This window comes from Aulonocara stuartgranti (assembly GCF_965226115.1).
Source record: "Aulonocara stuartgranti genome assembly, chromosome: 7".
NCBI lineage: Eukaryota > Metazoa > Chordata > Actinopteri > Cichliformes > Cichlidae > Aulonocara > Aulonocara stuartgranti.
In genome coordinates this window covers 13,266,929-13,289,836 of record NC_138945.1, presented here as the reverse complement: position 1 = coordinate 13,289,836, position 22,908 = coordinate 13,266,929, and the positions used below count along the sequence as shown (strand labels likewise).

The 22,908-nt window shown below is 41.5% G+C and overlaps 1 protein-coding gene and 1 long non-coding RNA gene across 5 annotated transcripts in view; one reads left to right on the top strand and one right to left on the bottom strand.

The window, feature by feature from the left end:
- ttc28 (tetratricopeptide repeat domain 28) overlaps nucleotides 1-22,908 on the top strand; it is a 166,523-nt gene that overhangs the window by 80,593 nt on the left and 63,022 nt on the right. For all 4 annotated transcript variants that reach the window (XM_082540931.1, XM_082540930.1, XM_082540932.1 and 1 more), the window contains 3 exons: nucleotides 5,422-5,569; nucleotides 9,933-10,205; nucleotides 10,283-10,413. In XM_082540931.1, the coding sequence (XP_082397057.1) occupies nucleotides 5,422-5,569; nucleotides 9,933-10,205; nucleotides 10,283-10,413 (552 nt within the window). The remainder of the gene's footprint in view (nucleotides 1-5,421; nucleotides 5,570-9,932; nucleotides 10,206-10,282; nucleotides 10,414-22,908) is intronic.
- Nucleotides 223-16,736, bottom strand: LOC309710999. Its single transcript, XR_014277864.1, has 3 exons — nucleotides 16,277-16,736; nucleotides 5,455-5,625; nucleotides 223-2,810 (listed from the first exon to the last, which is right to left on the bottom strand). It is a non-coding gene; the product is annotated as an uncharacterized lncRNA (long non-coding RNA).

Here is a 22,908-nt window from a genome sequence, read left to right as displayed (position 1 = left end):
CACTACATCCCAGTCTAGCTCCTCTTCTATCCTCTCCAGTCTGCATGAGGGTCAGAGGCCAGGTTGCTATATCTCTATCCCCAGCACGGACACTTGGCATCATTGCTGGTAGTTGATACTACTTTACAATAGATACAATTATCAAATGGAAATTAAATTTTTTTCCCAGTCTAGTGCATGACCCAGACACACACAGTTTATTAAGATAAGATACCTTTATTAGTCCCACAAGGGGAAATTTCATGTTAAGGCTGCCGACCTATTGCACGCAATGGCGGCGCCATCTTTCCCTCCGACCATACATAGATTACACGAAAACATCACATGGGGAAGACAGGTCAGAGAGGTATAACAATGGAAAAGCACCACATGAGGAAAGATAAGGAGAAAAAAACTAACTCCCCCCAGACTGAGCTCCAATAGGGAGATCAGTTTGAGAACAGAAAAAAAAAACACCTCTGCACATAGCACATGAAAAAACTCTTAATACACCAAAGAAACACATGACAAGCAACAGGGATGGGTAAAGGGTGAGAGACAGCCAGACTCCTTGATCCACCGTCAGCATCAGAAGGGAATAAGCGTCGAAGGCGTTTGGAGGGGTAAGGGAGGATGAGTGTACATCTGCATGTGTATATATATGTCTGTGTGTGTGTGTGTCCACAGTTCAGTTGAGACAGTGTCCTTAGCCTTGCCAGGCTAAGTAAACAGTCTTCCAGCCAACCCGGGTGGCCTTGCATAGAATGGGAAGAACAGTCTAAACACAGTCCATATCAGGGTGTTGTTGTTCAGCTCCAGCCTTGAGACCGCAGCTGGCGCTGAAGGGGTATCCGCATGAAGTGATGGTGGTTTTTACTTTAGTGCGAACAACTCATGGGAATTTAAAGTTGTTCTAACAGTCCGACACTGGTCTCTCAATCTCCCGTTGGAGAGCCGTGAGCTTACGCTGACGTGATGTTGTCATTCTTGTGCTCAAAGAGCCGAATCTGAGAACTCACGACTGCAGTGAGCTTCTCCAAGATGTGATCCAGTTGTCACTGAGAACCAAGAGAACCAGAAAATTTGTTAATTTGATCAACAGATGTTGATTGCCTGGTGTTATGGTTTAAGTTGTGGTTGTCAACAGGAATGACTTAGAGCTGTTGGAATTAATCCTGCCACTTTAAAGCATTTATTCAGTATTTATATACCCATTATTTGACAATCATTTTGGAGTACATCTATGATATTCCTAATGAAAGAGTTCTTATAATTTCTAAATGTATTTTTAAAATATACACTACCAGTCAAAAGTTTGGACACACCTTCTCATTTAATGGTTTTTCTTTATTTTTTACTACTTTCTGCATAGTAGATACATACTGAAGACATCAAATATATGACACAAGATATGTGGAATTATGTAGCAAAGAAAAAATGATAAATAACTCTAGATATGTCTTATATTTTAGATTCCTGAAAATAGCTACACTGAAACACGCTTTGTTGACAGCGTTGCAAACCCTTGGTCTTCTCTCAAGGAGCTTCATGATGTAGTCACCTGAAATTGTTTTCACTTCACAGGTGTGCCTTGTCAGAGTTTATTTGTGGAATTTCTTGCTTTCTTAATATGGTTGGGACCATCAGTTGTGTTGTGCAGAATGCAGGTTGGTACACAGCTCACAGCCCTGACAACTGTTAGCTGATTGGTTCTCACCATAATATAAATTCTAAATAAAGAGAAACAACAGTCCATCATTACTTTCAGAACTGAAGGTCACTCAATTCGGAAAATTGCTAACAGCCAGGGCAGTCACAAAAACCATCTACTGTACGACTAAACTGGCTCACATGAGGACCGCCCCAGGAAAGGAAGACCAACAGTCAAGTCTGCTACTGAGGATAAATTCATCTGAGTCACCAGCCTCAGAAATTGTAAGTTGACAGCATCTGAGATTAGAGCCCAGATAAATGCCACACAGAGTTCCAGTAGCAGACAAATCTCTACATCAACTGTTCAAAGGAGACTGCGAAAATCAGCCTTTACTGTCAAATAGCTGCTAAGAAACCACTACTAAGAAAAAGCAACAAGCAGAAGAGATTTGTTTGGGCCAAGAGACATAAGGAATGAAAGACCAGTGGAAATCTGTGCTCTGGTCTGATGAGTCCAAATTTGAGATCTTTGGTTCCCCCTGCCATGTCTTTGTGCAACACAGAAAAGGTGAACGTATGGTCTCTACATGCATGGTTCCCACTGTGAAGCATAGAGGAGGTGGTGTAGGGGTGCTTTGCTGGTGACACTGTTGGGGATTTATTCAAAACTGAAGGCATACTCAACCATTATGGCTGCCACAGCATCCTGCAGCGATCCCATCCAGTTTGCATTTAGTTGGACCATCATTAATTTTTCAACAGGACGATGACCTCCAGAGTGTATATGGGCTATTTGACCAAAAAGGAGAGTAATGGAGGGCTGCACCAGATGGCCTGGCCTCCATAGTCACCTGACCTAAACCCAGTTCTGATGGTCTGGGATGAGATGGACCGCAGAGTGAAGGCAAAAGGGCCAACAAGTGCTCAGCATCTCTGAGAACACCTTGAAGACTGTTGGAAAACTGTCAAAGGGGATTAACTGCATGGTGCAGTATATTTACAGGTGCAGGGAAAGGGGGCACAGGGTTCCAGGGGGGAAAGTGGGGAATCCACACAGTCTCTGTTCTCCTCTTCTTGCTCACACAATCACTCCTCTTCTGCCACTCACACTTCTCCACGCTCTATGCCACTCCGACAAACAGACACTCCAAACTGGTTAAGGGACAGGTCCAAGAAATCTATGTACAAAGAGAGATCAGGTTAGGAACACTAGTGGACGGAGACTTGAGAACAAACTCTAGGATTTTGCCGGCAATATGAACTCAGATAGCTCAACGATCCACAACATTAAAACCTTAAACCAGCTTCTTAAAACTCACTTTAATTGGACAGCTTAAGTATTTCATATTTTGTAGCAATTTAACTTTTGACTCTGATTTTTTGAAAAGTGCTCCACAAATAGAGAATATTATAATATTAGCCTGCTGTGACTGACTGAGGCATTTTCATAATGAGTGTGTTAAGGCATATGGCCTCAGCTGTAATTACCAACCATTTAAATCACTTTCGTGTTAATCATCAGTGAAATGACACCGTGGTCTGTTCACATTCTGCACTGAGACTTGACCTCAGACTCCATTTGTTTCAATGAAGCTGTCTGAAGATGAGGATGGGACAAAGACGGCATGGCTGTAGAAAGTGGCAGGCGGGACAGCAGCTAGCATGTAATCTAATTGATCTCCTCTTTGTCTTAATTCACTCACTGTCATGAGAGCTTGTGCTTAAATGGGGGGAGGGAGGGTTGGATGATAAATGAGAAGTAAAAAGAAGAGGAATGAAGGCGAAGAGAGAAGGGGGCAAGACAATTAGGTTACAGTAAGGTCAGCAGTGAGAGAAGAAGATATGTTTGTGTTGCACGTGCCGTCTCTTGAGTTGTCTTCATGAATCTGATGTCATGATGCATTGTCTCTAATCCAGCTGTGAAATGCACAAGGGGTCCTAATGAAATGCATGTTGCTGTGTGTTATATGGAAAGAGTGTGTAACCAATGTGTAAATGCCACATCGGTGCTCGACCTTTTCATTATTTAAGGTTATGTGAAAATCACTGAGCACTTCTTAAAAAGTTACTTTTAATCCAAAGGTTGTTTTTACTACTGTTGGAGTCAAATTGTTAAATGTTGCCATTATTGTACTTAAATTTGTAAGGCTTGGTTCAAACTATATGGTCAAAGACATTACTTTGTTTCTGACTCTCTCCCCAGCGTGTTGGTGGAGGAGGCTATAGTCTTTTATAGGAGCACATCCTATGTGAGGGTTCTGTTTTCTTGTTTAGTAAACTTCCTGCCTTTATGACCCTATTGTGGACAGGAGGTCACACCAACGCACCCCCAGACACAAACTCACACTCTCACGTGCACACACACACACATGCATACACACCTAGTGCCTGACACCATAGGGGGATTTTTACAATGAGTGTTTGTGAAACTGTGTGTCACAGAAATAAAAGGCTGCTGTGGGGTGATTGTTCTTCGAAGTGGTCTTACACCGAGGGCAGAAGGGCTGCTCTGAGATCCTTCCCTTGCTAGCATGTGAAAAACTGGTTGAGGTGTTCATCTTGCTTCGTTATCGGGAATAAGTCTCTAAACCAGTGGGGCTGTGGAAGCGCAGACCCAACAACTACAGCTAATGTACCTGAGTTTTTCAGACACTGAATAATGATGTCTTGCTGTGTTTGATGACCAAATATCAAAGCAAATCAAAAATCTATAAATAGAACAGGTTTCATTAGGGAACATTTAGGATACCCCACGTTAAAAACAAAGAATAATAGATGCATGGCTAACACATATGTGCAAATAAATCAAACAGTACAGTAGTGTGTGGACTAGCAAGTAGATTAGACTAAAGTAAAAATGTTTTAGAGAAGAGCACAGTTTTCTGTGTGCTTTTAAACAATTCAAATACAGCTGTTGGAACCATAGAACAAAAACAGCTGTGCCAAACTCTGTTAACTATCAAGTGTAACTGTTCTCCTTATTCAGAATGGGTTCTGTAAATGTTTAAACTATTGGATCTTTTTCAGAGCCTTCTCAAAGACAGTCATGTAAAAATCTAAAATGGAAAGACTTCTGGCTTGCTGAACAGGAGGCTATTCCCTAACAGTGGAGCTAACAGTACAGTCGAATCCCAAGTGTTAAGGACATAAATGAAGAAACAAAACTTGTAATATTTATAATGTCTTTGTTCAACAGTCAGACTTCAAAGCAACAATCCACATTTAGAGATAAATATGATAAATAAGGATATTACATTTTTTTAAACTTAACTTTTCATGGTGTGAACAAAGAACCAAACAGACCATTTAAAGTGAAAGTTCTGTTATGTAGTGTTAATATGGTGAATGTTTGTATTAAACATGGTCTAAAGTTAGTGTATTGACCCCCAGCTCCTCCACTCCATGTGTCACCATATTTTTGGATACACCAGAGTGCGAGTGTGTGTGTGAATGTTAGATAAGAAGCACTTAGGCATAGAAGAAGAAAAAAGAGTGCAGTATGAATGCATGTCTGCTTTGGTGAATAAGACCTGTAATATAAAGTGCTGAAAGTGAATAGTAAGGTGCTATATAAGTACCCGTCCATTTAGCATTTTGCTAAATTAATCACCGCTATGCCCTTTTATGTATACGTGTAGCTTTATTGCTGTTTTGCATAAAACTGCAGTTATATATTTTTGCAGTATTTCAACAAACCTCAGAAGAGAAATAAACAAGTGTTTCAAAATGTCAAAAAATATGAAATTTAAAAAATGTAAAAAAAATTATAATTGTGTTTTTTCTTTTCAGGCTTACTTTCGTCAGGGTGTTGCCCTACAGTACCTGGGTCGTCATGCCGATGCCCTGGCAGCGTTCGCTTCCGGCCTCGCCCAAGACCCCAAGAGTCTCCAGCTGCTTGTTGGTATGGTGGAGGCTGCCATGAAGTCGCCTCTAAGAGGTGGGCATGTCTAACACCGGACTTCATTCCGCCTTTCTCTCACTGTGCCAACACATCTGAAACAACATGACTCACATTTACAAGGGGAGAGACAAACAAAAGAACATCATAAGCAGAAAACTACAATTTTGTGCTGGAAAACTTGTAGGCAAGGAAAGTTAGATGTATGCACTAGGGAAACTGCCAAGTTATTACTTTTCTTTTATTCTTTTATTCAGTAGCCCTCCTCCGGGACTAGGATGTGAAAAAAAATAAAAAGATCCCTCTGATGATTCAGGCCGCACAAAGAAAGGGATGCATGTTTGATACGAGAGATGAGAGATATATAGAGAAAAGAGAGATTCAGAAAATGCATAAAACAAGCATCTTAGATAGAACGGAAAGAGAAACGTGGAGATAAAAGGTAGTCATCGCCAGCTTCCACTTGTGGAAGTAAAGGAATGACTCTCATCCATTCCTGCTTCAGATGAATCTTCTTGACAATGAAGTGACAGGTGTCACATCTACTGCCAATTATAAAGACTGTTGTTGTCTGGTGTCTCCCACAGTCATATTTATTTACATTCAGGTACAGCGAGTGAGTGAGTGAGTGAGTGAGCAAGTTACAGTATTAATGCTGTCAACATAGCATTATTGAAGCCATCTAAGTTAAGGAAGGTAAAAAATGAATAGGTATATATGACATGGTATGATTTTTCTGAGACATAGGCAGGATTCACATGTTGTTTCAGCTCTTGACTGTGGGTGTGCCTTATATTTAGGCTGGAGCAGAACACAACCTAACAGATTAAAGGAGTAAGGATTAGCCAATCTAGCTGCCTTTTATAAATTTGCTTATACAACAACAGTATAACAGGGTGATGATTCTCTGAAGTGACCAACAACTAGATACAAGTTATGTTTACATGTCATAACATAATTTGATTGACAGGCAGCAGCACTGGTGTATTTGAATAAATACGATTTGATTGTTGAAGCTGAACTTTCCTTCAGTTCTTGAACCCTCAAGAAATATAGCTTTGTTAGGCAAAATCTTTGTAACACAAAGAATTACATAATTGTTACTGTAAAGTGATTGTTGAATTTAGTACAATAATGCACTATGAAAAAATGTAATGTGATTACAGTGATTGTAAGGTAGAGTACTCCTAAAGCCCAGACAAAATGGGAGGATTGTGTCAGAAAGAGCATCTGGTATAAAATCTGTGCCAAAGCAAAAGCAGGAAAACCAACCATCTGTCCAAATATCCATCCATTATCCTTACTGTTTGGAAGCTGTAGCCCCAGCTGACTTAGCCAACATGTTTTTGGACTATGGCAAAAAAACATGCAAAGTCTACACAGACAGACCCCAGGCAACTTTTTCTCTGTATCTACTGTACAATATAAAGCGCCTTGAGGCGACTTTTGTTGTGATTTGGCGCTATATGAATAAAATTGAATTGAAAATTGAATTGAATTGAACTAGGACCTTCTTCCTTGTTGTGGGTAGCATTGCTACCCACTGTACCGCTGTGTCGGCCCACAAAAAATTTGGACCTGTCCAGTTGTAGTTGCACTATAGACCTCCACATGTCCAGCATGCATACAAATAAACAACAGAGTCGTGTTTAAACAGGCTTGTAGCAGGCAAAATACAGTAACACAGAATGTCATAAATAGGAAACTTGGTGGCTTTATGACTTGATAGCTTTATATGGACCAAACTGCAATTAAAAAAGGCTATAGGGGAGAATTTTTTTTTTTTTTTTTTAATTAAAGCCAGTAAAATAGAAAAATAATTCTCTGCCATAAAGGGATGCATCATCTTTACTTTTAAACCCCAAACTGTAGATACTGAGCAAGACGGTTATGAAAAAATGTAATTTGATACACAAATAGAGCTGTGGGATAAATGAGCACATTAGCCTCCGAGAAATGTAGTAGAGCAGAATTATAATGTATATGTACTTTGTTACATTCCATTTCTATTGGTGTTGAATTTTGTGGGTTTTTGATTAAGTCAAAGGTACACTTCAGCGCCGAGATTACATTTTAGACAGATCGTAAACTGCAGCTTCTTTAATTGCAGACAGCACATTGCCAGCGGCTGAAGCGGGCCACAGAGGTGGAATGCTAATTTTAAGGCCAAATACTAATTTCTAGAAATAATGACTGACATTTGAAAGATTTCAGTGGGTGTACACACTTCTGAAGCACAGAAAACTTATTATGTGTTCTGATTAATTCCTGATTATGTCCTCTTCCAGATTTAGGAAGTTCACAAACATCCTTAAATTAAAGCGCTGTGGACACTGAAGGGTCTAGGTTAGTTTTATCATTATGTTTATTCACATGAATTTGCTTCTCGCAGGGTTCATGATGAAATATTTACAAGGTAGATTCTCATGTGTCATTGATCTAACCACCCCACAGTTCACAGTGTACTTTTATGTGTAGGTCTCAACAGCACACAAAGATGAAGGAAAAGTACAAACAATCAAGAATGGTTTGCAGGCTAGAATTTGCACTGGATTATGTTGTTTTGCCCTTCAGCTGTATCTGAATTAGAGCTGGGCATTTGCATGTGTTCTTGCACCAGCCAACCTCCCTTCATCTTATTTCCCTTTGAGGTCCAACTTGTGTATCCAGTGGGGTTGAGCACAAGGCTATTGATAATGTACTTTATCATGTTTCAAATTAGAAATTTACAACAGAAAACAAAAGACATTGTTTCAAAGTTTAAGCAGTAGCGCTGCCAGAAGAATGGAGTAGATGGAAAACAAAAAATGCACATTTTGAAAATGATGACAGTATGTTTGAATCAGTGGCAGCAGCAAACAGTATATCATAACTGAGTCCAGCCTGGACTACAGCAAAGCTCTCCCGCAGGTCTGTTGCACTGCAGGAGGTTGTTCTCCCACCCAAGGGCAGCACCCTTCAAAACTTGATCTCTTATAATCTTCAAAGCAAGCCTCCAAGTAAAATTGAGTTGCAATGCTTGAGTAAGCAGTAGGCAGGGCAACATGTTGGACCATAGAGAATGTCAGTATAGTGTGCAGTACACACACACTAAGGAGCTGCATTGTTATCAGCATGAAAGAGTAGGAGGCTCCTCTGTCTTTCTAGGCCTCTAGGGTAGACAATTGTAACAGAACGCTATCTACTAGGTCCTCCTCAGATTAGCCTGATAAACAAAACTTTTCAGTTTGACAAAGCAGAATGAAAGACTCGAAAAATGCAAATGGCAACTGCTACAGTTCATCTCAAATACTACAAAATATGACTTTTGACACAAGATAACTGTTTTGTTTTGTTTTTTGGGGGGTTGGGAGGGGGTATTGAACTTGGAATAGATATATTTGTTTTTGTAAAAATATTTCAGTTAGTCCCTTTCAGCAGCAGCAATTTCAATTACATACTTTGTTATGGGTGAATGTGGATTTTTTTTCCTCCTAGATGTTCCACAAGCAATCGTTTTCCAATTTAGGGATTGTTTAATTGCATAGAACCCCAAAGAGTTGCGATCAACTTGAATAACAATAGCTTTACTTCATGTCTGCTCTGTGTGTCTGCTTCATTATGATATTCACATAGTGAAGGAGACACACGCGCGCCTGCTTGCACACAGAGTTGAACACAAAGCTGAGATGTGCTGCAATCTTTCCAAAACATGGAACATGGAACTTAAGTCCTTTATGTCTTTAAATAGAAAACTGTTGTTTGAGGCTACATACATTTAGCTTAAATTATATGAAAATGTCATCTGTGAAGCAGAATTTTGTAGATGTAGTTGTCATCAGATAGCAGATGCATATTTTTGTGTGTTTGCTCTGAGACTATAACATAGTAGCAAAAGGATATAAGATTCTGTGCTGTTTAACTTCAGACTTTTCTGAAGTTACACAGCACTTACAGAGCAATATAGACTTTAAAGTGTGCTTACATAAGCTTAAAATGGGTCATGCCAGACCTAATGAGGCTTTACCAGCATTGCTTCTAAGTGTGGGTGCATTTTATCGCTTATTAATTTAAGTCTCTACTTGTAAGAGTAAGTGTGATATTACTTCTTAAAAGTTGCATAGTGTTGCTTTGAAAGTGTGCACGAGCACAAACACAGAAGTTCCAGGGCTTCTGCTTTTATTTTACTTTCTGTGTAGAAAAAGAGCCAGGGCAGGTGTAGTGTTCTTTCTGTATCAGCAGGATGCTACAGTCCCACAGCCGAATGCCACAGGGCCAAGGAAGTTTTCAGGCCACACACTCAGTATCTTGTCCAATGGCGCTTAAGAATGGTCATATTAATGTTTGTAACACATAAAATGATAAATAATTGAATTTTCTTAAATCACCTGTGTGTTTTTGTCTATCTGTCACATCTTCACAGACACACTTGAGCCCACCTACCAGCAGCTGCAGAAGATGAAGCTAGACAAGAGTCCGTTTGTGGTTGTCTCCGTCATCGGCCAGGAGCTACTGACACATGGTTTCCATGGAGCCTCAGCTGTAGTTCTGGAGGCAGGGCTGAAGATTGGCACGTGCTCACTAAAGCTGCGTGGATCCGTCTACTCTGCCCTTAGTTCTGCATACTGGTCTTTAGGTAATATAGAGAAGAGTATGGCCTACATGCAACAGGACCTGGAGGTGACCAAGACTCTAGGTATGGAAAACTTGAAAGTAGTAGTTTATGGTGTGTTGAAAAACGGCTACAGTGTAGGTAAAATTCGTCTTCCACAGGTGACCAGTCAGGGGAATGTCGAGCTCATGGGAACCTCGGCTCTGCCCTTTTCTCCAAAAGCAATTACAGAGAAGCACTGGCCAATCACAGAAACCAGTTAGTACTGGCCATGAAGCTCAAGGACAGAGAAGTAAGTTTGCATGCATGTATTCATAAGACACATTAGACATACACCCACTTCATCTTGGTTTAAATGTGTTTTGCTTCTGAAGGAAGCAGGTTAGAAATAACAGTCCAATTGCTGTGTAGCAAAGTGGATATTAACATGGTTCTTGACATTACATTAACAACAGGTTATTTGTCTAAAGAGCTTCATTCTTAAGGAGAACATTTAGTATGCTGCTCATTGAAAAAAAGACATTGATGAAAGTAATTATTTTTTAAAGTGAGAAAAGAATATAAGATGTATATTGACATCTAATACCAAATGACATCTAATACTATTTGATGACCTTGTCTCTAAAGGAAACAACCAGCTGGTGTAAATCTTTTTTTAAGACGGGTGATAAATTAAGAAAAACAAATAAAAAGCTGAAATGTCATCAGACAGAACCTGTGGATAAGTACTTTTGCTCCCCAAAAGAGCTCCTCATATGTACCATTTACCTGTATTCAACAAAAACATGATTTGACAACGCAATTCAGACCAAAAGCATATTATAAGCAGAAATCAGCCAAACGTCTGGTACCAAAAAGACTTATCCCTTGTCTACAGAATGACTGTTCACATTCATATAGGGAGTTTAGTTTCACAGTCTATTGTTCAGCTCTAGGTGGAACTCTAATGATGACAATAAAAAGAAATTTTCATACTATCCATTTTCTACCGCTTTTCTGGGTTTGGATCTCGGAGGCAGCAGTATAGGCATAAAGTCTCAAACTTCATTCATGTCAACCACCTCTTCCAACCAATGACTCAGTCATTGCTTCCAATTCATCCAGGGAGACACCGGATGTGTCACGGCACTGAGTCTGCAACCCAGTATTTAGTTTCAGACTCTGGAATTATATTTTTTGATTATTGTTGTTGCTGGTTTTGGTTATCTTTATTTCTTATGTTCTTAGTGACTGTAGTCCTTCCTCCCTTAGTCTCTATCTCAGCCTGTGTTTAGTCTCTGTTCCCATGTCTACTCTGTGCTGTGCCCATGTCCCACGTTTCATGTCTAGTCCCCCTTGTTTCTATGTTCTCTATGTGTCCCCAGTCACTGTGTTAAGCTTGCATTTCGGTCCGTGTGTTTCCTGTTTGATTTTGATAGTTCCTTGTCCTGTGTTCAGTGTACTCAGTTTTGCTTCCTCCCCATCTCGTTACGTCAGATTAGTCCCAGTGTTGTGTTTCCTTTCTGTTTCCCATTCCCTCATTACTCCCTGTGTTTTCCTCTGCCCATTGTCGCGTCATACCCTCTCTGTGCTGCTCCTGGTCTCCGTGTTTGTTTTCTCGTCAGCTCCTACTTTTTTAGTTTCTTTGTTTTCTAGTTTCTGGTCTCCTGAGTTCCTAGTTTCCTAGCTCCCGGTTATTATGTTTTGTTTCTTAGATCTAGTATTCAAGTTTTCCTAGTGAATAAAGCTGCCACTTTAAGTTACCTTTTCGCGTTCGAGTCCTGCACCTGGGTCCCACATCCTGCCTGCCACAGCACAGCCATGACCAAGGCTGGACTGGGACAAAAAATCGGCCCGGGCATTTTGACTAGAGACCGGCCCACCAGGATAAAGATTGAAAATGTGACGTCATTCAGGGATAAAACCGCAAAGGATTCTGGGAACTTGTGGCAAGAGGTACTAGCGCACGCAGGCTTTCAATTGAACTCAGTTACACAGCGATAAAAAGAAACCCAAAAAATGGCAAGAAGCTGTTGTATTATTATTAACTGCAATAGCCGGTCGCATGACAGCCACAGGAAGTCGACGGGTAAAGAGATCGTTTTTTTTTTTTTAATCGGATTACGTCGTTGAAGTGAAATTTTTTAAGCCATGTTTCCGAAGTAAGAGCCGATGGATGGTCTGGATATACCAAATATAACGTCTCAGAACACTCCAGCTCACATGTTAGTCTGTTCCAAGCATTCCCACAAAGGTCAGAGTTTTGTAGTAGTTAATACGTCATTTTTCTTAACATAATTGGTGATATAGGTTACAAGCAAGTCTGGCGCTGAACAGAAATTGTCGCGCTATGCTCCTTTATTTATTGTGCATAAATAGTGAATTATTCTGACACAATATTGCGTTTCGCTTCTGTTATAACCATGGTACACTGACAAAAACATATACTTTTATTCACAGGATAAAACAGTTGTTTTGTATCACTAATTGTCCATTGCGATTACAATATACAATATTATTGTCACTGCTACATTTCTGTAATGCTACTGTAACCGGTTTCTGCTTCATCCCGCTGCAACAGTTCGGCCCAAACAGACTCCTCGACTCTGCATTGTGTAGTGTTTTTAAAAAGACAAGGAGTCTCTGATCGATCGTTGCCACTTTATTTCCTAAATGGAAACAACGGTGTATTATCAGTGCACAGGCTCGCCATACACCACTCCGCACAGCACACTCTCGTATGGCTACGGCAGACTGGCAGCGATTACTGCAGCAATATTACAATTTCTAATATACAATAAAATAACAGCAACAACAAATGATGTACCTGAATGGAAACAACGGTGTATTATCAGTGCACAGGCTCGCCACACACCACTCCGCACAGCACACTACGGCAGAACATCTCATTAGCATTCCGCTTTAGCATACAGTTTCACACATTAATAAACAAATGAAAAGTACATAAAACTGGTGTTGGACATGTGTCCACTAAGCACTTATTACACTCGGTGCTCGTCAGCTAATCAAACATGTTTTATGTGTCTGTACTACTTAGCTATATTGTGTGCGGAACAATACAACTCACCTCTCGTATGGCTCGTATGGCAGACTGGCAGCGATTACTGCAGCCAGCCACACCGAGAGGGGGGCGCTGTTTCCCCATTACACTGATATTTGTGGCAAGTGGAATAATACCACATAAACACTGTTACACTACCAGAAATTATTTCCACTACTAATTAATTACCGTTGAGCTTAAAGGTCCTATTAATAAACTGTTAATGAATGTGTATTTATGAAGACGATTTGTGAGACTGATAAACTTATGATATGTACAATAGTCTTTCGTTCTACACGGTGCATTTCAAGGTCCTGTACCCATCCGTCGGTAAACTGTACCTGGGCTTGTTGCAGTGACCTGAAGTTACTAAAGTTCATGAGTGTATGCACTCACTCCAAGAAGCGTATAATTATAAATCTGAGCGTGGTGAAAGTTGGGCAGCACGCTGACGTCTTTTGTCCACTCTTTCACTCCTTTGATTTTTTCCTCGTATCTTTTCTTTGTCTTTTCGTCGAGTCTGTCTTTGTACGGACCGGCATTATTCTCCTTTTGTTTTGTACATTCCTTTTTTGTGCGGCAAAGAAAAAAAAAAGAAGGTATTGGAACCGGAGAATGAACGTTTTGCGGTGCTGCAAATGTTTGCATTTGATGCGGTACTTGGATTGTTTTGCCACGAGTTCCCGGCATGCAATGCGCGAAAATCACGTGATTGCTAAAGAAGGGGGAGGGTGCAGCCAGCCTCCTCGGCTGTAATTGGTCCAGCCCAGAGTCGATCATGACCAATTGGCCAATCCAACACCTTTCATTATATATATACCCTTCCTAAAAAAAAAAAAAAAAAAAAAACCATCGGCCCATAAAAACAAAAAATCGCCAGCGGCCCACCGGGCAAATGCCCAGTATGCCTGATGGCCAGTCCAGCTATGGCCATGACAGGATGAGCCTGAGCCTGGTTTTGCCTAAGGTTTTAAGGTTTCTTCCTGTTAAAAGGGAGTTTTTCCTTCCCGGTGTCACCAAGTGCTTGCTCATACAGGTCATTTGATATCTGTATTATTGTAGGGTCTTTACCTTACAGTATAAAGCGCCTCAAGGCAACTGTTGTTGTGATTTGGTACTGTCACCAACCTAAAATCACATATTTAATAAAGAAAAGGCATGCAGATATTTATCTCTGTTCAACTTTCTCCCTGACATAAGAGATTCTGTCTAATCAATTAATTTTTCACAGTGATGATGCATCCGTGCAGTGACTGCATGTTATGTAATGCAATGATTTGTTGATTTGTTCTTTGGGAGCTTAACTTAGAATATTTTAAATATATTTCATATTTTAGAGTGATGGCTGATCAAGTATATAATGTACAATAAGAACAACTTTAATTACATATAATCATCTTGCGAGAAATTACATTGTCATAAAAATGTATTGAAACCAAAGAAAAAACTTCAAATTTACTCTTATACATTCACTTGTTTTGACTTATACTCTTATCTTCTGTAACTTTTCCTGGAAAGCAGTTTTTCATTATGCCAGTCCAAAGCTAAACACCTCACATTTCTCCTGAAACACTTTGGACAGTTGTGAAAACCGTAGTTAATTAAATTGTTTTTACAGATTAGATTTCGGACCACTTTGCGTCTAAAAGCACAAAGTAAAGCTGTCAGGTTGTTGGTGTGTGTTTCCCTACGTTTAACTTTCATATGTTTGTGAGAGTGTGTACATACAAATGTGTATATGTGTGCTGGTGAGTGTGCAACATGGAGTCATGGCAGATGTATTTATGGCTCACTGGATTTCATATGTAGTTGAATCTTATGAGTTGTGCTTGTGGCTCATTTTAAGGAATATTTTATTGGTGTTTTAATATTGTAGGATAAATCTAAACAACCATACTGATCACTGGTTTCTTTACACTGTATAGAAGACAGTTCTGGTAGCAACTAGATTAGTAAATATTTGAGCTTTTGTCTGATTTGATTTACATTTCTGTCATTATGCTGTTTTTCCTTTCACTGTTTTCTTCCAGTTTATTCATGTCTTTTTTTCTTTTGTGTACTCAGGAAAATAATATAATTTGTTAACGTCATGGTCTGTAGATTTTGTTAGGCCAATGAGGACTTCTACTTATTGTTATTTGTTGACTTTTTAGTTTGCTTTTCACTCTTATTCTTCAGCTCTCATTTTGATTACTATTTGGAAGAGTTTCATTATAGCTTTCTTTCAGTGATTATTCTAGCATTCTAAGTTCTGGGTTTTCTGGTAATTATGGGTTAAGCAGTCTTGTAGTTTTATATTTGATGTTTTAGATGGATGTACCCTCCATTGCAGTCCTCTATGTTGCGTGTTAAGCTACATACACACTGAAAGTGATGTGTGGACCAGCAACTGTGGGAGTGTAACTGCTGGTGAAGGAAGTACAGTTACCTACAGGTGAGCAACTGAATAAGATGCTAACAAATTTAAACTAAGACCACAGCAATATGCTAATGACCAAAGCTATCAGAAGTAGATTTTTGGGTCTGTGTGAGGGGAGCCTTATTCATTTGATCCTACATTGTCACCATGATTGCCAAACCTCCAAAATGGCAAACAACTTCATGTAATGTGGTTACATGTGTAGCCCTCATTTACTCAATACCATTAAATAAATGGGCTTTGGGTTCTTTTTCTAGTGTACTCTCGTACGATGTTTTAAATTAACTTCTCTTTTGTTTCTGGGATCAATGAAGCTTATTCCTTAACAGTAGCACTACACGCGAAAATTAACACTAGTGTCTATAGTGCAGTAAATCATGTCATACACCATGTAAAGTAGAGCATTGCAACCCTCCTTTAATTTACCAAACAATGAAAACAAGAAAATAATAAAATGGCAGATTTCAGTATTCAGGCAAACCAAAAACACACACAGCAATTTACCCACTGTACACAGAATCTCCACACATACAGTGTAAACCACCAGTGATAAAACAATTATAGTCCCAAACTAAACCTAAAGCCGGCAGAGATAAACCCTACGTTGCAGGCCTGTATTGCTCCAGTATAAATCCAAAACGATCTCCCAACCGGAAGTTCTTCACTCAACGAGCAAAAAATAAATAAACTCAGTACCTTGTGAAACGTGCAATTCCCACCAGCTTAATCCAGGTAACAAGTTGTCTTCAGCTCCGTCAGAAACACTCCGCTCTGAATGCAGTAGCACAAAGATGAGGAAGGTCCGTGATCTCCACGTGCTCCACAAGCTACCTGTTTTAGCTTCCACGTTGCCAGAGGTACTCTGAGTGACGCGGGCACTCAGAGTGACTATCTGGGGTGTGTCCGTCGTTATCCAGTTCGGTAACGATCCTCTGCAGCTTGTTACGTTCCACAACTATAGCGAAACGGCAGCCTACAGTAGTCCTTATTAGCGAAACGGCAGCCTACAGTAGTCCTTATTAGCGAACGGCTGGGTTAGCCTCACTTTAACTTAAGATAAGATAGAACTTTATTAATCCCTCGGGTGGGTTCCTCTGGGAAATTCGACTTCCAAAAAGCACAGCAACGACCGAAGTTACAGTTACAGAATTGTTATATATATATATATATATATATACATATATATATATATATATACACACACACACACACACACATATATAAATACAGAGACAAATATAAATAAAATATACAAAGGGGATAAATAGAATAAATAGGAATAAAAAATAAAAATACAAGTGAATTGCACATTTCAAGTATTGAGTCTATTGCACTGTTGACTATTTACAAAAAGTATTGCACAAGGTATTGTACAGTGAGGTGAAGAGGCACTACAGCTTAGTTGTTCCCCCCTCCTTTGTCCTCCTGTTTCCCCTCCCTGTCCCCTCCAGAGAGGAGTTAAACAGTTTGATGGCGTGTGGGACAAAGGAGTTTTTAAGTCTGTTAGTTCTTGTCTTGGGGAGAAGCAACCTGTCACTGAACAGACTCTTCTGATTGTTTATGGCCGTGTGCAGAGGATGCCCAGCATTGTTCATAATGTCCATCAGTTTCTTTAATGTCCTTTTCTCTGCCACTGTCACCAGAGTGTCCAGCTTCATGCCGACCACAGAGCTAGCCCTCCTGATCAGTTTCTCCAGCCTGGATGAGTCCTTCTTTGCTGTGCTGCTCCCCCAGCACACCACAGCATAGAAAAGTACTCCAGCAACCACCGACTGGTAAAACATCCTCAGGAGCTTCCTGCAGATGTTAAAAGACCTCAGCCTCCTGAGGAAGTACAGTCGGCTTTGGGCTTTTTTATACAGGTGCTCTGTGTTGCATGACCAGTCCAGTTTATTGTCCAACCACAGCCCGAGGTACTTGTACTTGTTGACCACCTCCACCTCCTCCCCCTCTATCTGAACCGGCAGTGGACCTTCTCTGGACCTCCCGAAGTCCACAACCAGTTCCTTAGTCTTTGAGGTGTTGAGTTGCAGGTGGTTTGTGTGACTCCATGCGACAAAGTTCCTCACCAGACTTCTGTACTCCTCTTCCTGATCATCCCAGATACACCCCATGATGGCCGTGTCATCTGCAAACTTCTGAATATGGCATAATTCAGAGTTGTAGCAGAAGTCAGAGGTGTACAGGGTGAAGAGAAGAGGGGACAGCACAGTTCCCTGTGGTGCTCCTGTGCTGCTGACCACAGTGTCAGACGTGATGTCCTTCAGCCTGACGTACTGTGGTCTGTCGGTGAGGTAGTCGGAGATCCAAGCCACCAGGCAGGGGTCCACCTCCATCCTGTTCAGTTTTTCCTGAAGCATACAGGGCCGGATGGTATTAAAGGCACTGGAAAAGTCAAGAAACAGTATCCTGACCGTGCCTTTTCCCCCATCCAGGTGTGAGTGGGCTCTGTGTAGGAGGTACAGGATGGCATCCTCCACTCCGACACCCGCCTTGTATGCAAACTGTAGTGGGTCCTGGGCATGTTGTACCTGTGGTCGGAGGAAGTTGAGGAAGAGCCGCTCTAGAGTCTTCATAAGATGTGACGTCAGTGCCACCGGTCGGAAGTCATTCAGCTCATTGGGCCGGTTCTTTTTGGGGACCGGGACGATGCAGGATGTCTTCCATAGGGCAGGCACTCTCCCCAGTCGCAGACTGAGGTTGAAGAATCGTTGTAGCGGCTCCCCAAGTTCAGCAGCACACACCTTTAGCATCCTAGGACACACCTTGTCTGGGCCTGCTGCCTTTCTGGGGCGAAGCTTCCTCAGTTGCCTCCTGACCTGATCCACTGTGACACTGGGAGATGTTTGGGAGGAGGGGAGGGGGGGAGATGTCTTGCTGCTGAGAGAGGGATTGGAGGAGGGGGGTGTCATGGTGTCAGGAAGGGGGGAAGCGAGGGAGGCAGGAGAGTGGGGGGAGGACTCTGTAGTGAAGGTGAGGGTGAGGGTGGGGGGGTTGTGGGCTGGTCAAACCTGTTGAAGAAGTTGTTGAGTTCGTTTGCCTTCTCCACAGTCCCCCCCACTGTGCTTTTCTTGGTGTTGTGGCCTGTGATGGTTTTCACACCATTCCAGACCTCCCTCATATTGTTCCTCTCCAACTTCTGCTCCACCTTCCTCCTGTAGGTGTCCTTTGCTTCCCTCAGGCAGCGTTTCACCTCCCGCTGTGCTGCTTTCATCTCCTCCTTCACTTTGCTCCTGAAAGCCTTCTTCTTCATGTTGAGGACAGCTTTGACTTCCTGTGTTACCCACGGTTTGTTATTAGGATAACACCGTACCGTCTTAGCAGGGGCGACTGTGTCCACACAAAAGTTGAGGTAGTCTGTAAGACAGTGTGTCGCCCCCTCTATGTCCTCACCATGTGGGCTCAGGAGCACATCCCAGTCTGTGGTGTCATAGCAGTCTCTCAGAGCATCCTCCTTTTCTGGGGTCCATCTCCGGATGGAGCGCGTTGTGACAGGCTGCCTTTGGACGAGGGGTGTGTATTGTGGCTGTAGGTAAACCAGGTTGTGGTCTGACTTCCCTAGTGGGGGGAGGGGGGTGGCTCTGTATGCATCTCTCACATTAGCATACAGTAGGTCAATTGTCCTGTTGCTCCTTGTGGGACAATTCACAAACTGGTGAAAAGCAGCCAGAGTAGAATCCAGTGTGGCATGGTTAAAGTCTCCAGATATAATAATGAAAGCCTCGGGGTTTTAATGCGTGCACAGCCGCAAGAAACGAAGCACACAGTCCAGCAGACTCACGCTGAAACTTTACGTGTTATGTCACTAGCTTACCGACACTGTGACTTATCTGTCCGAAAAGTCAAAACACACTTACTCTTAGTACATAAAAAACAAGCTAACTTCTCCGGATGCTCCGTGTAACTCACGCACCACCGCCCTCTCTTCTCGCGCTCTCGTCTCTTTTTTCCTTTTCCTTCTCCACCCTGTGTTACCTTCACAGACCTTACCCCCGTAGGAAATTACAGTTCTCACAAACAATTCACAAGAAAAGAAAGATAACTTATTTTAAACAATGCAAACATGTTTTTAATCATTTTACATGAACTCTTACCTTTTTAAATATACAAGAAAATTTAAATAAATGAACTCTTTGATATTTATATTCTCAGATTTCACTTATCTTTTACTATTTATGCATCTTTTTTAACCCGGGTTACACATGGTCACATGTCTGCATGCTCAATAGAGAATATCTCTCACTAATTTGTGTTTTAATTAAAATTTACATGACATTAAAGGTACTCTCTGTGTGTTTTTGCAATTTGACACGACTCCTCAGAAATATGGAATTACACTATCTTTAATGTGTAAAAGTCAGCAGGATATTCTACTGCAAAGTTTTATTATATCAGAGTTTCGACCTCTCTAATGGTCTCTGAAGTTCTGCTGGACCCTTGCAGTTGAACACACACTTGAACATGCACACGCAGTCACTTAATAGCGTGTGATTGCATCCTATATTTATCTCATGTGATTTGTCTCTAGGTAAATCTAAAGAGCCTGATTGAACCACTGTCAGTAAAAGAAATGAGGAACAGTTACCAACTTTTCTGAAGAGCTCAGAGCTCAGGAAAGCTTGGATCAAAACCAAACCCTCTTGTTTCTCTTTTTTTGTTGCTTGTGTGTGTGTGTGTCTGTCTGGAAGCTGCAAATGCACCATAGACTCCTGCACGTGTATTGTTGACAGACAGTTATCGACCTTCTTCTCCACAGGTGTGCAGCTTAAGGCGACTCGAACACGGTCATCAACAGAAATCCATATCTCCCACTGTGTGTTTGCTCAACTGTGTTATTTGTGTTTATCTGTGTGGTGTGAGAAGCCTTCAATACTGCCTGCTTCCGAACAAAGTGCTCGTCTGCAGAACACTGGCAGGAGCTTTGGTACAGTTACCATTACAGTTATAACATTAATAATAATAACAACAACAATGATAGGTATTTGCATTTGTGCCCTGAACAATAATCAAAATCAGTCTAAAAAATAGTTTAAAAAGGAAAAGATCTTGACAAGGGACAAATAAAGACATTTCCATCAAATCAAGTATGGCATTAGTTCAAGAAGTTGCAGTCCCTGCAGATCAGCAGACCTCAGAAGACATCACCTTCCCAAACCTCCTACATCTGGTTATCAAGCATGCAGGGGAAGCAGTGTCAGCAGTGTCAGCAGTAATCTTTCTCTGTCTTTATTCATCTGTCTTATTCTATTTCCATGCAAAAGATTTAGGCGCCCATCTTCCTACACCTTTGTACTTACATTGTTTTTTTCCCCGATCTCCACCCATCCAAGCTTTTCTGAAGAGATTTGTTATCCACAATATAAATCTAATCTAATGAGAGGATAATATTGTTTCTTATATATATATATATATATATATATATATATATATATATATATATAGTGTGTATATACATGTACATGTATGTATATATATATAGGCCTTAACCCCCTCAGTGCGATCATTGACAAGACTGGCTATGGATACCGACTACGGAATGGAGCAGTTGTCAGCCACCTCCTGTACATGGATGACATCAAGCTGTATGCCAAGAGTGAACAAGACATCGATTCACTGATCCACACTACCAGGCTATACAGCAATGACATTGGAATGTCGTTCGGACTGGAGAAGTGTAGTCGGATGGTAACAAAGAGAGTCAAGGTAGTCAGAACTGAGGGGATTGAACTACCAGAAGGCAACATTGCAGACATAGAGGACAGTTACAAGTACCTGGGGATCCCGCAAGCGAATGGGAACCATGAAGAGGCCGCTAGGAAAGCTGCAACCACCAAGTACCTGCAGAGGGTCAGGCAAGTCCTGAGGAGTCAGCTGAACGGTAAGAACAAGACAAGGCCATCAACACCTAAGCCCTGCCCGTGATCAGGTACCCTGCTGGGGTAATAGGCTGGCCAAAGGAGATAGAAGCCACTGACATAAAGACAAGAAAACTCCTCACCATGCATGGAGGATTTCACCCCAAGTCCAGCATCCTGAGGCTGTACGCTAAGCGGAAGGAAGGAGGCTGGGGACTGGTGAGTGTCAGCACCACATTCCAGGATGAGACAAGGAACATCCACGAATACATCACGAAGATGGCCCCAACTGACAGCGTGCTCAGTGAATGCCTCAGGCAGCAGAAACCCAAGAAAGAGGGGGAAGGCGAGGAACCATCATGGAAGGACAGGCCCCTGCACGGTATGTACCACCGGCAGATAGAGAAGGTGGCTGATATCCAGAAATCCTACCAGTGGCTGGACAAAGCTGGACTGAAAGACAGCACAGAAGCACTAATCATGGCAGCACAAGAACAAGCTCTGAGTACAAGATCCATAGAGGCTGGGGTCTATCACACCAGGCAAGACCCCAGGTGCAGGCTGTGTAAAGATGCCCCAGAGACAATCCAGCACATAACAGCAGGGTGCAAGATGCTAGCAGGCAAGGGATACATGGAACGCCATAACCAAGTGGCCGGCATAGTGTACAGGAACATCTGTGCCAAGTATAACCTGGAAGTCCCGGGGACAAAATGGGAGATGCCCCCAAGGGTGATGGAGAATGACCGAGCTAAGATCCTGTGGGACTTGCAGATACAGACGGACAAAATGGTGGTGGCTAACCAACCGGACATAGTGGTGGTAGACAAACAGAAGAAGACGGCCGTAGTGATCGATGTAGCGGTTCCGAATCACAGCAACATCAGAAGAAGGAATACGAGAAGCTCGAGAAATACCAAGGGCTCATAGAAGAGCTCAAGAAGATGTGGAGGATGAAGGTGACGGTGGTCCCAGTGGTAATCGGAGCACTAGGTGCAGTGACTCCCAAGCTAGGCGAGTGGCTCCAGCAGATCCCAGGAACAACATCTGAGATCTCTGTCCAGAAGAGCGCAGTCCTAGGAACAGCTAAGATACTGTGCAGGACCCTCAAGCTCCCAGGCTTGAGGGTCCCGAGCTTGAAGGATTGACTGCCAGCAGGGGCGGCTGGGGAATTTTTTTTATTTTATATATATATATACAGGGAGTGCAGAATTATTAGGCAAGTTGTATTTTTGAGGAATAATTTTATTATTGAACAACAACCATGTTCTCAATGAACCCAAAAAACTCATTAATATCAAAGCTGAATGTTTTTGGAAGTAGTTTTTAGTTTGTTTTCAGTTTTAGCTATTTTAGGGGGATATCTGTGTGTGCAGGTGACTATTACTGTGCATAATTATTAGGCAACTTAACAAAAAACAAATATATACCCATTTCAATTATTTATTTTTACCAGTGAAACCAATATAACAT